This window comes from Neodiprion lecontei, chromosome 6, assembly GCF_021901455.1.
Source record: "Neodiprion lecontei isolate iyNeoLeco1 chromosome 6, iyNeoLeco1.1, whole genome shotgun sequence".
NCBI classification, from domain to species: domain Eukaryota; kingdom Metazoa; phylum Arthropoda; class Insecta; order Hymenoptera; family Diprionidae; genus Neodiprion; species Neodiprion lecontei.
Window position 1 is genome coordinate 4275152 of NC_060265.1, and position 17404 is coordinate 4292555.

Below are 17404 nucleotides of genomic sequence, written 5' to 3' on the forward strand. Positions count from 1 at the left end.
TTCTAGCGCCGTCAGTAGATCCGGTGGCACAGGAAGTTCTTTCTTTTGGTGACCGTGTTTATCAAAGGAATCGAAAGTAAGTAACGCTGCTGATATTTGTTGAATTTACGCGTCATAACGTACCAAAAACTGTGAGAATCGTGAAATTAAGAATATACTGATGTTTCTTATTATGATTATAATCAGCCTGACTGGTTTTGCTTTGAAGTTTTTCATATATCATTCAATTTAGAATCGCATACGTACGCCACGTGTTCTAATGGAGCCGATTCGTTGTCAAGAGTTCCAATCTTCCCTTTTACTGAAAGCAACTTGAATTCTGTTTTAAACGAATCACGTCTGCGAAATTTCGTTTCTCTAAATTCACGATCAACTTCCAATTCTTTGAAAGGCGAGAAGCGTAATCACTTCACTAACTTGTATACACCATTTTCGAACTGCCGTGTAGCATGAAAATCAATATGTCTATAATTTTTTAGGAAATCAGAAATACATTTGTCACTATCTAGTGAGCTAAAGTCAACATTACTCTATTTCAGTATGGCGGACGCAGCTCCAGCCGCAGCCACAGCACCAGCACGTGGTGGTTTTCGTGGGGGATTTGGCTCTCGTGGAGCTGGGGGTGACCGAGGAGGTCCAAGAGGAAGAGGCCGTGGTGGTAGAGGTAGAGGCCGTGGTCGTGGCCGTGGTAAAGAAGATGCCAAGGAATGGATCCCAGTTACTAAATTGGGACGATTAGTAAGAGATGGGAAGATTCGTACTCTGGAAGAGATCTACCTTTTTTCTCTACCCATCAAAGAATTTGAAATCATCGATTTCTTCATTGGGCCGTCTCTGAAAGATGAAGTCTTGAAAATCATGCCTGTACAGAAACAGACTAGGGCTGGTCAACGTACTCGTTTCAAGGTAAAGCAATCTTTAATAAGTAATGTAACGATTAAACAAGTTGGCACGTGCTATAAACTGTATATAGTTGATTACCCGGTACAGTAGTACAATTTTATTATATAAAGTGCAGTAAAAGCTATGATCACTTTCTCCAGAGTGAAAAAAGTTCATCGTACATATGACAGTTCTTACTTAGTAATGTTTTACAGGCATTCGTCGCCATAGGAGATAGTAATGGTCACATAGGTCTTGGCGTGAAGTGCTCAAAGGAAGTTGCTACTGCAATTCGCGGAGCCATCATTTTGGCCAAATTGTCGGTTGTTCCTGTGCGTCGTGGTTACTGGGGAAACAAGATCGGAAAGCCACATACCGTGCCATGTAAAGTAACTGGAAAGTGTGGCTCTGTCCAGGTGCGACTAATCCCAGCACCTAGAGGAACTGGTATAGTTTCTGCTCCAGTCCCCAAAAAGCTTTTGCAGATGGCTGGTATCGAAGATTGCTACACCTCAGCCAGAGGATCGACTGGAACTCTTGGAAACTTTGCCAAAGCTACTTATGCAGCCATTGCTAAGACGTATGCTTACTTGACACCTGATTTGTGGAAGGAAATGGTCCTCACAAAGGCTCCGTATCAAGAGTACGCAGATTACTTGTTCAAGAATCATCGTCCAGTCACTGGTCCGCGTCCCACTGAAACTGTATAAAAAAAAAAACAAAAAACCTGACCTGGTTGTTACAGTAATAAATCTTCTTGGATAATTAAAATGACCACTTGTTTTGCTTAATTCTTTTCCTGTTGTACGTATCCTCTTCCTATAATATATTCAAAACTTTTATGTATAAAAAGAGATTTCAATTGACTGTGTTATGTTAATTTTCGTGCTAATATGATAACCTACTGCAAAACAAATGTTCTTCAAATTAATACGGGAAATTTTTATCAAATTTAGAGTTTTGGTAACCTATAGCCTAAATGACGGTAAATAATTTTGTGATATTAAATAATATATTCCAATAACATGTTTTTTTCAATTGACGTATGTTTGACCATGGGATTCATTTCATTTATATTCCTAATTATTATATTAGTTTATGCATGATTTGTTGCAGAAGGCCACATACAATACCTAAGAATTATCAGATCGCTATAAATATGACACCCTTCTGTCGGATTACGATTAGCTTAAGGTTCATTATATTCAAGCATACAATGACAAGATTTCATGAAAAAGTAATTAAAACTAGATTAGGTTGTATAAACGTTTACGCGGTCGGTAAAAATACCGGTTACATATTAATGAGCACGCTTATACTTAGAATTTACAGTGAGATACGTGTAGAAGCACAAGAACAATTCAAAATAACATTCTTACATATCTAATACAAACAATCGTTTTGCGAATATGACAGTTACCCAGTTAGGTACTGAACTGGAATACTCCAAATTGTATACATGCACACGAAAATATTTATATAAAATAGTAATGATTCTCGTTCACGCATCTTTTTTTCTTTTTTAAAGATATATTTACTATCTATCATTCTTCACGATGTCATCACAATCATTTGGCTTTTCTAGTCAAAATTAGTAGAATTTCAGGTGATCGTTGCTAAAAATGAAGATTACAGTGTACGTAAATGCATACACCTATGCATGTCACCAAGAAACCGATGTATCTACTAGAAATTCTCAGAAATTCACACGACTTTCCTAATCCGTACAAAAGTTGAACTTATTTTTCCTCGAGTGTTTTATGTATATATTTCTATCAATTAACATTACACATTTATAGTACAATTGTTCATACCAACGAAAATAATTTTACTTTCAGTGTGCATACATGCTCAAGATTACATATAAAACGGATAATCGATAAAAAATTTCCTTTATGTATTTTGAATCGGCAGTGTGCGGTAAATTTTTCTATGTACAATTATTAACAATAATGATTTTTCGTATTGTTTAAAAATTGAAAATAAATAAGTCGTAAAATAAGTTCCCTGCAGTAGAAAATATTATAATAGTTCTTTAATTTGTGCAGTATACTTATATTCACAAATTACTTAGCTTTTTTGGGTATCAATCTCTGACTTGATTCTGGCGAATAATTAAAATTAGAAAGGAAATAAAGAAAACTAATATTAAATAGATACACCAAATTGCATCAAATGCGAATATAACGAGATGAGCATGAAAAATTGTTATTTTCACTGACACTTATTATACGATTGAATTCATCAATACTCGTGATTTAACTCAGTATTAATACTGCAGCTACAATAAATTGGTCAATAGCTTTGATTAAAAGTTGTGATTTGTATAACGAATTCACATGTATAGTAGATATCATTAAGCTACGATTTACCATCTTTTAGGATAATAATTATTCACTGTGGCAGCTACAATGTTATGTAGACAATCATTTTTCTTCCATTGTTTTACCTTGCAATTTTTATGAAAACTTCGATGAATTCATATTGTTTCTTAATCAAGTTCATGTTGTTTCTACGCTGTAAATAACTATCGTACACTGCCTAATGAAAACCATTCGATGGTCTCGTTAGTAAGATTTAGTCTTTGTAGTGGTAAGCGAATACCACCAAGGAATTCATTTTCTTGAAGGGTATCGTGATTCCAAATAGTGGCCTCCAATGTTCGATCTTTAATCACTTCAATTGGCATTCGATACTCTAACTGTAGATCAAGAGAAACAAAATATTAAGTGAATATTCATAACGATAGACTAAAATACTAACAAAAGTAATAAGCAGTATAAAATTAGTATGAGTTACCATTTCCATGAAAGATGGGTGACAATTTTTTTTTACCACCTTCGTTTTACGTTTTGTTGCTTTTGTTGGGTCTGGCTTGAGATAAACCTTGACGTATGTATTAGGCTCTTGAGCATTTGCTACCTTAGGTAGACCACGAGCATGATGAACCATAACGCATAGAGCACCTCGGGTATAGTGTAAAGATAATTTTATTTGACCCATTTGGCCATTTTCGCGAATTCTTCTTTCTGTCCACCAGTTTCCAACTATAGCAGACGGAAAAAAATCAGTAAAATGAAATTGAACTAATGACACATACTGGGCACTAGTCATATCCTATGCCACAAGATATAACTGATGACACAACACAAGACATGTACTGATTTGTGCCAATTTGATCAATATGATCGATTAAAAATTAATAATTATTAGCTGAATTAGCCATATCTATTAAACGGTACCAACACAGATCCAAAGCTGCGAAATTTGTACCTCTGACTTTACGTAGATGGATATCAGCATTTTGTTGATCTCGAAGAAGTGGATGAAAAAATGTGTAGACCAAATCACTTTGTGATATTTCAGGGGCCATTTTGAACAAGCTCTGAAGAAACTTCTCAATATCTGCTCGACGCTTATCCGCCACCTGTTTGATATTCGAACGGCCAACGCTCATCCCATTTGGAAGGCTGTACAAACAATAAGAATTATTTTTATGATATCAGATGATGTCATGATATTCAAATTATTTTTGATTATAGTTACAGTTGGCTAAATAGAAAATCTCGCTAAGATTATTCCAGTTTGATTTATAATATATCGTTTATAATAAGTTCAGTATCATTTTAAAGAATAAGGTAAGATTTTGTTGATAAGACATTACATATAAGCTAGGAATTAATAATACATCATATTCGTCTTTAGTAAAATGTTTGTAAATCTCCGCCAATTTTTAACAGTGTACGAAATTCGATATGTCATATTAATCATATAAACAAAACTATTTTAATAGGCATCGATAGTAAAACTAGTTTTTCATGGTGAATAATCAAAGAGAATGCTGATAGTGTGTTTGCGATGAAAAAAAAAAAAGGAAAATTGAGTGGTGGGAGTTGGAAGGTGATAGGTCTACGTATGGCATGGTCAACATTCTGGTAATTAATCACGAGATAAGCCCAAGCGATCTAACAAGTGTTAGCAGTACACTCATGATAGCATGCTTTGTGACGTGTAGTAGTATCCATTTTTTCAACGAATTGCCATAGAGTTGGTATAAAGTATTGAACAGGTACAATAATTTTGTTTCCTAATATAGTGAGTGGTTTTCAAGAAAGGTGCAGTTAATTCTTTGAAATAGGATTGAATTTATTCAACATGTTCTATGCTAATAAGTATGTGGAAGTTGACACAGTCTGACGAATGGTATAAATATGTCAATGGCTCGTTGATAAAATGTGAATCACGTTTTCTAATAATATGTAAGAATCCAACGAGATTATTTGCAAGTTATTTGCGATTCGGACAAGTTTTTCCTGCAAAACTCGTACTGTGTTCATAAAAGACAATAATATCATTTTATTGTAGTACGTGGATTTTAAAGTAAATAATGCACAGTGATTGACTGTCATATCATTTGCGATAACTATGACAGAACACCATTTGTTTTATCTGATAGAATGAGCAGATAGCAGTACGTTGTATTGATAGTATCATTTAACGAATGGTAACGTATTAATATCATGTACTGATTTGGTTAGTTAAATCTGCACTCTAAATGTTTCTGAAAAAGTAAATATTTCGGTTCTTGTATTAATTGTTAGTTATCAAACGAATCATTTGCTTCATACAAATGCCATGTTATTGATTGATTTAGAAATGTAGAACAAGCCCTAACTGCCAAACTCCCTATACATACAAGTGCTTTAACTTCTATAAAAAATTGAAATAGTTAATAAAATTTCGTTTCAAAACATTCCTTTGTGTTGAAATGTTCATATTCAAATGTTCATATTTTCTGTATTTCTTTGTTTTCATTTGTCTTTTGGTTATTTAGACTTATAATTAGTTTGGCTAAAAAACCACAACATTTCTAGAACCGACAGTAACTCAATACAACAGTGTTTCTGTGGTCAATTCTAACTATTTTTAAACATTATATTATCTCATTTCTCTTGGCGATCGCATTGAATGCCACTGTTAAATAAAAACTAACAATGATTCAGAATCAATAAATCTTAAAGTGGCATGACAGTGATAACGACAGTTGATTTATAAACTTGTTCTAGGCATTTCCATGCAATCAAGCGGCTTGTGGTTGTAAAATCGAAGGAAGTTTAACTAGTGAAGTGTTTCAACATTGAAGAAGGTGTTGCAGCGGTTCGATCAAAATGGGCTTCAAATGGTTCAAGGCTCGCATCACGATAAGTAGAATGCCTGAATACTCTTCTGCGGCAGCGGGTTCCTACAGGACAACGTCATTTGACATGCCTGATTTTCAATCAAATAATAATTACACAACTTCGACTAACGGTCAAACCAATATTGATAAAACATCCATCACTAGGCCAGTTTCTTTGCCTGCATTAAAATTAAATAATCCAATGGCTGAAGTAACAGGCACAGATAATATTTCAGAAGCAGTCGAACTGAACAGCAGTGAGAATTCAAGTAAATCTTCAAAGAAAACGTCCGACGTAACACAGTCGGGACGAGAAATGTACAGCGGTTTAGGAATAAGAAATACCGCTCTCTTGAAAAAAGAGACGTTTGAAGAGGATTATAATCAGAATATCGGAAACGTTACGCCTAGACCTGCACAAAAAATGCACAAGGCTGAATACAAAAGGAAAAAAGTTAAAGCACCAGTCCCGAAAAGAAAATTGAGTAAGAGCAGTGGTGATATTTTAAGGAGTGGCAATTCAGAAGGTGTTACATTTACAAATGAAAAGAAATCATCGCACACCAGTGATGTCGACGTTTAGTCTAGCTATACTTATATACTTATAAAACAATCTATCTTCAACGTAATACAGTCTATAGTTACAAATTTCATTAAAAACATTTTTTTCTTCACGGTTGATACCTACAGACCACTTGTAGAGAAAATTAATAAAAGTTTCTGATTTACTCTGCATAGTTCAAATACGGGGTGCAGAATGAAGACGGGTGATGATTTTATTGCTCGACGAAGGAATTGGTGATTTACCAACACATGACCTATATATGTACTTCATAGAATATTAAGTTGTTTCTATTCCATGGTAAGTAAGTTGCAAAGAAAGAGAGAACACATGGATAGCATATTACTAATATTTCGAGTGTAATTATATATGATGGTTTTGTTTACTTGATAAAATTATAATTAATGATGTTTTATTAGAAATGTGATAAGTGTATGACACAAGTTAAATAATTATCGTTATATTATGCTCACAGAAGCTTTTGAAACCCTTGTAGACTAGTGATTACTATATTATATAGTAATTGTTGTCAATAATGGCATGGTGACTTAACGAAAAAATCTTTTTTCCTTCAATGATGCTAACATATATTCCTTATGAATAAAGAGTATGTGTTGAATAAACGAATAAGTGAATATTTGCAGTCTTACCTGGCAACTTTAGCAAGAGGGAAGTGAATGCACAGCTTCTGATAAAATTCACAGAACTCCTTGTAAGATCGAAACAGATATGTAGGATCAGCGTGATTTTTTCTTTCTATTCTTAATATATACATATAGTACTTTTCTGGATCATAACGTTTTTGGTATCCGTAAACTTGAACGCTTGTCAGTTGGCCTTCTTGCTGCATGCTATAAATGGGAAAATTTCATAAAATTTAGTCAATGTGAATAAAGCACCAAAACTGCGATTACATAATCGAATACTTACGTATATGTACGTGGAATAAACGATAGTAGCTCGCCATCGTTTTGCTCTCCAGAAAATCTAAGCTGTGCAAGATTATGAAGGAAAAAATTGAATTGCGTAAACCAATTTTTGAGCGAGCTTTCAATCATGCGAGCAAAAGTTGCAGCAGCTTCTGGGTTTGTTTGACCAGGGAGTAAGGCTTTCTGGACATAGTTCACAGCATCCATTGTAACCCCAGGAATTCCAGAAGAGGCCATCTGAGGATTAGTGTATACATTCATTTTCGACTTATCAAGATCCTCTTCTATTTCAATCTCTCTCAGCTTATCGTGGATTAATTTTGTCATGGTGGAATCAGTTCTCAATTGTTTCTCATGTGTCAAGTTCTCCATTTCAATTATATTTAGATACAAAAGCACGGTTTGTTGAGTAATTAATTTATGAAAGTATATCGAAACAGCAAAGTATTATATCGCGTGTCCCAAAGGTTATTCTATTTTCATTCTCTCCTGCACTCATGAAATTTAGCATTCGGATCACTCCTATGTTTTGCACTTCGATGAACTTCTATTCTCTTAATTTATATAAGTAAACTCATATTGTCAATAAAGTATGTTCAATTGTTGTCAAGTTTGTGAATTTAGTTTTCAAGTCACATAATTATCAAAACAAAATCATTCAACATTCAACATAGCACTTTTTATGTATCCATATTTCCGTTCAAATTCAAAATATGTATTGATATAGAATTCAAGGATTCGTAGACTTGGATTGTTAATTGCAAGATTTACATCCATCAGTAGTTAATATGGTTATTCGCCTGTCACAAATGATATTTTATTACTGCACATCACATCATGCTTCACCAAGGTTCTCTTAGAATAATGTAAAATATTCCGAGCACCAAGTCGTATTGTAGCGTGCAAGTTGTACGTGATTGTGGTTTGAAGTTTGATAACACTAAAGTGGATAAGACTTCACATTATATGTACACATCAACTCTGTGGCGAGTTGTGGTATTTATTTATATCAGGAAGCACGTATGTCGACAAATTATACGCATTAAATTTGCGACTGAAAATACGCCTGAAAACAATGGCTTTAACGAGATTTTAAATATTATAGACTGCAGCATATGGAAGAATTGAGAGAAACTGAAATGTTTGCGTCACATTTTTGTTCTCTTTGTCTCTCTTGAAAGTAGGAATAAATTATATCATAACACATCCTGTTTTTGTGAGCAAAATAGATAAGCTTATCTTAAGGTTCGACTTCAGCAACAGTTAACTGGTATCATTAAAAGGTCGAAATTTGAAAATATGCAATAGTAATTCAATTATGCGTAATTGCCACAATTATTATGATCTCTAACTTAATTGCAAAAAGAAGTTTGTCAGATACATTAATTCTCTCAGATCGTTCTTCTTTCTTTGTTGTGATGAAAGTTAATTAGCTTCAAAATTGTTAAAAGGGATACATACCAGTCCGAATAGATGGAGAATCAAGTTACTATGTTTTCGTACAATATTAAATGCCTGGCAACATAAATCTACGAAATGATGGAATTTCGCTGAAGGTTTGTCGCCACCATTTATAACATATGCCATGTCAGATGTTAACACAAACGGTGTCCGATCTCTGAAAAATAGAACGTACAGTGAGAAATTGGAGCAAGTTTATATCCCAATTTACAAAAAGTAGGCTCAGAATTTTGTACCTCTTAAAATTTCCAAACATCTGGGCATCTCCCAAAAACTTGCCGAAATCAATGTGAAAAAGATGCCCCGATGTCTTGAGCATTATATTATCGTTGTGTCTATCACAAATACCGAGAATGTAAGTTGCTACACTATATCCAGCACAAGAAGCAGTGAAATTGGTCACTGCTCTTTCATATTCTAATTCAGACGGGTTGTGTTTTGCTAACCATTCTGCAATAGGTCGGTCTTTAAACGAGCCAGTCAAACCAAACTCGACTTGAATTTTTCGCAGAGTTTCTGCGTTAGTAACCATTTCAATCATGCCACGCTTGTAGCCAGTAGGAACGCAAGCGAAAGTCACCATTTTCAAGTCAAGACCTCCTTTCAGCCAAAGTTTATCCATGATACGAACCATTTGAAGGGTCAACATATCTTGTTGCAAATCATCGCCAACCTAAATTATTCGTTTCATTATTTCATATAGCCTATAAGAGTTTTGGAGAGAAATCTGATTTCTATGTAAAAATTAGGTTTCTTTAAAAGCAGTTTTCAGTTTAAAAATATGCACCAAATGAATATACCTTGAAGATGGCAGGAATGATGGCGTTATCTGTACTAATAAAGCTGATCTTAAGGGGCAAGGTAAACGATGGGAAATAGGAACAAGTTTGGACGTTGATGCCGAATACTTCTCTGCTTGGAGATAGAGGTAGACATGTGCCATCATTTTCCATTAGTTGACTGTTTATATTTTGTAAACCATTTTTAAGCGCTTCCATTCTCAACGAATCTTTCGTTGTTTTTATATTTTCTGCTACCTCGTGAAGGTTCTGTAACATAACAATCAGTGATTACAGTATTTTAAGTAACGTAATCAACATGATGAACCGTACCTTGACTAGACACTGTTGTGTAAGAAAACTATTTCTTAATGCATCCCCAACCACGGCAAGTAAGGCACGCAGCATCAATTGCAGTCTTCTATGGTACCTAGAGGCACTGATACTGTTGCCGTCATCTCCTGTTTGTGCATCAGAAGAATTCTAAAATTTTTTTAAACGAATTGTTATTTTCACGTCACACATTTTTCAGATGTGGGAGACGGATGAGCTCGGATAAGCATAGCGGATTTTGGGTACGATTATTGAAAAATCTTGAATGAATGATTCAGGAGAAATTTTAAATAGCGTTTGCAAAATGAATGGCTAAGTGAATGATAGAATAGGTCAGCATGCACTACATCATTGTTCGGTTTTTTAATGAAAGGATGATCCAACCTGTACCTGGGGACTCTGTCCCGGCAGTGATTGATTCAACAGCCAGTAAATGTGGTGTGCGACTCTAGGAGATAGAAGCGAGCGCTCGAGTAAAAAACGAGCGAGAGGAGATGCTTCATAGGTCTCGTGTTTCAGAGCTTGTAATAACTGAGGTAAATAATCTATCAGCTCATCGCTAGTAAGATCTCTGATCCAGCTTACAGCCATTTCTCGAACCTTCATGTCAGGAAAACTGGAAAGACAAACATCCATTATAGATAGACATGAGCTAGAAATATGTTGCTAGATGGTACCAACTCAAGTATAACATAGATTGCGAGATCAAATTAAAATGACGCACCATGGTAGGAGCAGCTGTAATGCCTGCACAGGTGGCAGTGGATTCCAGATACGCAACGATGCGTGTAAATCTGGCAGGCAAGCCCAATCCCAGCTGTGTGCTGCTAGTAACACTTTAGGTAATGCTTCAGGTCTGTCATGTAAATAATGTCTCTTCTCCCATAAAATTTCTCTCTCTTCCAGAGGCGGTCTGCGATATGAAGTTTATTTTTATAGAAACGGATGCATGGTATGTGGTAAAGGGTTTTATAAAGCAGTAGATGAGCTATACCTGAAAAACGTATCCTGTTGAGTTATGTCTACGAGAATTTCTTGCGTGTTGTGATCTAACGAGTTGAAGTCTAGAGATTTAATATCGTAATCTCTAAGTTCAGTGGGGAACAAGACTCTTCCACCATAATCGGGCAGTTCCAATCCAATTAGTGGTTGCACATTTCCATACGGATGAATTCCAGGGGCAGGAGCCGGCCCTAATCTCTTATCCGCATTGGGTGGCCACAACGTAAGGAAATAACTGCCTTGGGACATGACTCTGTACACGTAATACAAACAAATACAGGATAGAAATTTTAAAGAACGGATTTTCACTTGATTCAGATCAAACCAGAAAGAACAATTCATCAAATGTTTTTCAAATGTTTTTTCTTGAATATCATAAATCATATAAGCTATGAATTGATCAATGAAAATGCTCACCCATCGTAATCAAAAAACTGAAGTGCACCCCACCCAAGTTCTTCTTTGTGCATTGAACCTTCGGCTGAAGAATTAGACTCGTGCTCTGTGGGCTGCATGGTTCGACCATAGAGTACGAGAACCAGCCGAGCTTCTCTTGGTACTTGACATACGCTTATCCCTTGGAATTCCAGCCTAAAATATTCGTTAGGATTGTATGATAAAATCTTCTTATAAGTCTTATACTTAATATGTGAAATATATTTTACCACGCATTGAATAAAACTCGCTGATAAAAACTTGAACCGAGTGTCATGGGTTCGGAAACAACTGGATGACCTACGGGTCGAGTCCCATGAAATATTTGGGCAGCTATGATGTAGTCGTCGTGTTTCCAAGTGGCTGGTAATCTATGAAGAGCTCCTACTCTGACGAGAACTGTATCTATAACTTCCGATGAAACTAAAGTATCTGAAGAAATAATAAATGTCGTTAAAGATTGTTCCAGTTAGGACAAGTATACCTGATGGCAAAAATGAAAAAATACTACTCACTGGTTGGATATTCTCCTCTAGTATTTAATTGAAAATCAACTCTGAATGCATGGCAATAAGTTTCAACTAGGTCTTGGATAGCATCTCGTATTTTATGACAATTTGTCGCTATCACTTCTGGAAATTTTGTTTTTATAGCTACAGGAGAGTAATCTCCTTCTTCGTGCAATGCATCCGGTTTTTTGCACTCATTATTAGCCGTTTGGGCTGAGGGCAAGAACTGACAGAAAGCATGTACAAAATTGTCGACAGCTTCTGTTATTTCAACAGTTTCGACATTTCCCATTAGCGCACAGACTGCCTTTATGGCCTGTACAACACCGCGTGGTTTAAATTGTGGAAAGAGACTAGAAGTATGATTTGTTGTTGCCATTTGCAATGCTGTTGTCTCCACACGCTCCATTTCTTTCTCAACAGTTTCTACAGCGTAACGTTTTAAAAATATATGATTTATGTTGACATGTTACAAAAATTTTTTCAATTTATTTCACGTTTTATTATCACAGATCTAAATTAGGTATATAAATTGGACGAGATAGCAGATGCCGTGTACATTCGAAAGTGTCGAAATTTTTGTACTCACCTAACAATATAATTAAGGTGTCATAGCATATCGTCTGCACAGGTTCATTGGGTAAAATTTCCTCTAATCGCAAGCACTGATCTCGGTTATCGTCTTGAAGCTTTAAGAAAAATGTTACGTCAAGACATTGTGAAGCGAATGAAATATGATAATATTTACTTACTGTTCTGGCAAGTGATCGTTTCATTTGTTTTCTTGTCAAGATCGCCAATTCAATATCTTTTTCCAATTTGATACATTGATGTACATATTCATATTGTGCTAAGGTTGTATTTGGAATAAGATATTCAGCCAATCCAAGAACTCTCAGACAGTACTTATCTACATTAACTGTATCTTCGTCATCCAACGTGCATGCTACATTGAGTATGACATGTTCCACACAACAATTGACTGAAAAGAATACAAAATTCAGATGAAACCTTATTCCTATGATATAAATCTACCACAAAAGTTCTACAAAGACAAGTATAATCCTCTGAAAGTTTACCATCGCATGTGAAAGTGATAGGCTGAACGGGATCTTCAGTGCTAGTAGTGAGTTGTGGGTATACAACTATTTTTATGCTTGTTCCATCTGGATATAAGTTCTCCATCATCGGACTTACTACATGCCCAACATTTGTACTTGGATTATTGAACGGAAATTCGCCTAAAATAAGAATACAATCGATAGTAACGATCCAAAAATTCTTATGTAAATTTGGGAAGGATGAACGGTTTTATGCTTATCGAGTTTGGCCTACCTCTCACAGATTTAATCATCTTGTGAAAAGCTTTCAGGTCACAGTCATGCAAGGATGCTCTTGCTTTAACTACGGTAATATTTTCGTAAAGACGAGTGTTCCTTTTTTGCTGTGAACAAAGAGAAAGAGAAGGCAGATTATAGAAATTCCAATCCATCTAATTGGAAAAAATGCGTTTTAGAAACAACAGGAATAGTTTATTAAAATATACGAACACGACGATCCAGCGACGTTCGTCTCCTTTCAATAGTGTTCCAAGCCGATGAATTTCTAGGTGGCAGAGGTGGAGGAGCTGCTGGTGATACGGCAGGTGACTTTGCCGATTTTTCAACAGCAGCGTAAACTGGGTCGGAATTAACACTTTCATTCGTGCTGTACATATAGTCAAAAGGGTCAAATGGGTCGTACACAGATCCGCTGAGCTGCGAATCTGTATCTGTTTTGAAAATCACAGAAAAGCATTATTTATTTATTGCAACATGTATAGAAGTGTCTTTTCACGAAAGGTTTACTCACCATCCCTAGCTGCCAATGTGGCCTCATCGTTCACTTCAGTCTTTATAAGCAAGGGGTCAAATGCTTCAAGAACGCTGACTCTTACATTAGTTTTGTCTTCGTTTTGTTCAAATACGGTCAGATCTATCAGATTACTGTTGAGTTTTTTCTCTATTACTTTCAGAACATCTAGCTGCCTGTTATCTACACTGTAATTGGGAGAAGATACTCCAAACACCGACGGACTTGTGCAAGTCCGATAGTTTGCTGGTAGAGGTGGAATCTACAATGTTTTTAAAAGCAATGTCAACACGACTGTCATCAACTGAAATTGCAAAGCAAGAGTAGCAATAAAGTCAAACTGATGCTGTTTCTTTTGAAAAAGAACACTGGATAAATGTAGACAAGGAAAAAGTTTAGCCGTATGTTTTACAAATGACAGTAATTAAAATAAGACAGAGCGTATGAAAGTATGCTACAAAGGAAAGTGTTATGAAAACGATTTTCATTATTCACCTGTGGAATGCTATCATGTGTATTACTACTAACACTGCTTGCCCTGGACATTACAGGGCTGATGCCCGGAGTGCTAGGTGTACCAGGTGTGCACGGAACAGTCGATGTGCTTGGTCCTGGTGACGGTGAGTGATATCTCAAATCCCTAGGATTAAAAGTACTCGCAGAGCTACTGCTGCGTGAGACCTTTGGAGCTCTTCTCAATAAAGAGGGATGGTTTTCCCATTTTGGCTCGACAGGCGCTTTTCTGTAAAACAAATGGCCGCCTTGGTCAGAGAAGTTCTAAATAATAGATTGAGAAATGCAGATAAGAGTGTAATTCACAGGATCACATTAGTATCTATTGTATTGCCTGTAGAGCTTGTCATTCATATTCTGGGGTATGCCGGGTATCGAAACAGCTGATGATTAATAGTCGAAAGTTTTTTTGCAATGCTGTATAAATAATTGATGAAAAGCTTACGGCGGCGGGGGTGGTGGTGTACAATACGAAGTTAGGCCATCTTGTTTAACAGGGCTTGTGAAATTAATCAAATCGGGAGCAGCTCCCCTATTTGAAGTGCCCGGTGTTGATGAATTTCTTCTATACGGAACAGGGGGTGGAGGTGCGATTATCGCCGTAGTTCTTGGTTGGCCAGTATTGAACGATCCTGGTCTAGGTCGACTCCGTAAATGAAGCCTGTGGATAAATATGGAAATAAACTTTTTGACTAAATATAATTTCTCAAGCTTCTATATGGAGCTGCACTTGTTTCCATCGCTCTCAGGGTATGAAAATGTTTGGATTGTTTACCGATCGCTGATCGGCGCTCCGTCAACCTCGACTGTGTTGCTATCGTCGTTGCTACTGTTGTCGTTGCTGTGTGGCGAAGTATACGGTCGTCGAACATGGCCAGTATACTCGAGCTGTTCTTTTTGTAGTTTGAATTTTTCCAAGGCCAGACTTTCCAGGCTTAGGGCTTGCGCCCTTTCAAGATCTTCTTGAAATTGTTGATCATAGTCTATCACCGGTTGCCTTCGAGTATGCGTGTTCCCACTGTAGTTCGACATCTGTGGATCAATAAGATCGTGTTTAAATAAAACTTTTTTTCTTATAGTTTTTTTCGTGCTTGGAAATACATCTATTCACAGCTAAGTTAACGGACCACGCTAGAGATAACGATATTTTTGATAACTGACATTTGATAGGCAACTCATCATTGCTTCGAGTTGTTTAAAATTCCTGTTAGACAGATAGCTCTCACATTTCTTTTTGACCCAGACAAGGAATTCTTTGAAATGCCAATTAGTTACTTATAAGAAACGAATATAATCGGTCCTCTAGTATTTTTCTATACAAAGTAATCTCAAACTATGTTTACGATTGTTACATCCATCAATGACTATTGTCAAATTGAATGTGCTATGAGGCTCACTGACACACAATATTGTCAGTTCAAGAGCACAGAATCGACATTTAAAAGTATACATTTGTTGTGGTATCACTTGGCTTTGCTTAGCATGTTGCCGGAAATGTATTTTTCAATTTCTTCAGCCTCGACAAATATCTGCACTTTGATGAACAAGCAGACTTAATAATATGTATAACACACATCGCAACAACAATAGAGAAACTTTCAGAAAACAGCATCTGTCTTTTTTTGTTTTGAAAAAAAAATATGGTTTTAAATTATACGTAATATTTACAGTTACTTTACTTCGACAATATCGATTAAACTAACTCGGCTTTGTCATGTTAATACGGTTTGCTATTGTCGGGAGAATTTTGAGTCAGTTTTAGGATTCATACGCTGTTCCGATAATTAGTCACAAGTTCTTGGGTGGATGAATGAAAACAACCGTAAATATTATACAGTGTCAAAGTCACCCTGACTTCGAAGCGTGCGATGTTGAACTGAATCAATTCTTTCATTACTAGTTGAATATGAAGAATGATAAATTTTTTAAATCATAGTAGACGATAATTATTCTATGGTTAAATTCGTACGATCAAAAACTTTCGTCATCGAAAGGCTTAGGTGAGAAAAATAAATGAACAGATAAAATATAGCAACACGTTTGTAAAAGATGTTCGAGTATCTTTCGCAAAAAAATAAGGCGAAAATTTCTTTACACAAAATTGACAAGTGATGTCACAACAATGTAAAAATAGAACGTCACCAGATACAGACGCGAAGAATGTTCATAAAGAAATGAAGTCTAAATCTAACCTATAAGCCGAAATCATAAAAAAAAAAAGGTACGACAGTGATGCATCAGCAATTGACAGGTAGCGTGAAATATTGTTACTACGAGATCTGTGCGGAAGCGTGAAAAGAACAAGAATAAGAATAAGGAGTATAAAATGTGCACGGAAACCGCGATAAGAATCGCGAGATCGGATGGGTTGAAAGTTAACCGTTTGAAAAGTCCTGTCAGTTGGTTATTAGGAGAATAACAATTAGAAAAAAAAACACACACAGACATGCACACGCGTTATCACCCGAATAGTACTGTCACGATTAAACTCACACTGGCATTATAATAAGCGTCCTAGTTATGCGGTACTCATAAAATAATTGACAAATATTTCATCAAGATGCTACGGCTATCGGCACCGTTATAGTTCACAGACGACGTGACATTTCTAATTTACAGTTCAGCAGAGCCGAACCAACTGCGGAGCAACGTACAAGCTTCTATTACCGTACGCGATAAATCTACTACTGCCGTTCAGAGCCACGAAGTCTGCTGCGGATTGTTTGCCAACTTCACGTCGGTAGCTCGCTCTTTCCTTTTTCCTATCGCTCTCTCGATCGCACTGCAATCGTAATCGAAAATTTGAATTTGAAATATCCCAGTTTACGACACCTCTCAAACCCTATTTATAATGTCGTAAAAATTTACGATCGCACGTTTTTTTTTGTATTCTCCTTGCGCCGATACGTTAAAATCGCAATGATTATTACCCAGGTAGCAAAAAATTTACAGTCGTTAAATAGCCGTCT

General features: G+C 36.0%; 3 protein-coding genes across 12 annotated transcripts; 2 read left to right on the plus strand and 1 right to left on the minus strand.

The window, feature by feature from the left end:
• Positions 1-26: 26 nt before the first annotated feature.
• On the plus strand, positions 27-1656 carry LOC107217973 (40S ribosomal protein S2). Its single transcript, XM_015655698.2, has 3 exons — positions 27-76; positions 540-906; positions 1098-1656. Exons 2-3 carry the CDS (start codon positions 541-543, stop codon positions 1590-1592), a joined length of 861 nt encoding a protein of 286 aa, XP_015511184.1. The 5' UTR covers positions 27-76; position 540; the 3' UTR covers positions 1593-1656.
• Positions 1491-17110, minus strand: LOC107217970 (phosphatidylinositol 4-phosphate 3-kinase C2 domain-containing subunit beta). 2 transcript variants are annotated; one of them, XM_015655695.2, is made up of 25 exons: positions 16929-17110; positions 15211-15467; positions 14881-15096; positions 14418-14664; positions 13923-14184; positions 13622-13842; positions 13407-13515; positions 13151-13312; positions 12824-13053; positions 12661-12760; positions 12078-12497; positions 11793-11994; positions 11545-11718; positions 11120-11380; positions 10850-11038; positions 10516-10741; positions 10126-10275; positions 9814-10062; positions 9250-9686; positions 9014-9170; positions 7554-7789; positions 7274-7474; positions 4156-4352; positions 3682-3929; positions 1491-3583 (listed from the first exon to the last, which is right to left on the minus strand). In XM_015655695.2, exons 2-25 carry the CDS (start codon positions 15465-15467, stop codon positions 3410-3412), a joined length of 5325 nt encoding a protein of 1774 aa, XP_015511181.1. In that variant the 5' UTR covers positions 16929-17110; the 3' UTR covers positions 1491-3409. The 2 variants fall into 2 exon arrangements, with proteins under 2 accessions (XP_015511181.1, XP_015511180.1); XM_015655694.2 differs by having other exon boundaries at positions 10510-10741.
• Positions 4416-7217, plus strand: LOC107217971. Of its 9 annotated transcripts, XM_046743833.1 has the most exons (3): positions 4820-4951; positions 5949-6546; positions 6800-7217. In XM_046743833.1, the coding sequence occupies exons 2-3, from the start codon at positions 6051-6053 to the stop codon at positions 6820-6822; spliced, it is 519 nt and encodes a 172-aa protein (XP_046599789.1). In that variant the 5' UTR covers positions 4820-4951; positions 5949-6050; the 3' UTR covers positions 6823-7217. The 9 variants fall into 9 exon arrangements, with proteins under 9 accessions (XP_046599786.1, XP_046599789.1, XP_015511182.1 ...); XM_046743830.1 differs by lacking the exon at positions 4820-4951 and adding an exon at positions 4416-4520 and having other exon boundaries at positions 5949-7217; XM_015655696.2 differs by having other exon boundaries at positions 5949-7216.
• Positions 17111-17404: the final 294 nt, after the last annotated feature.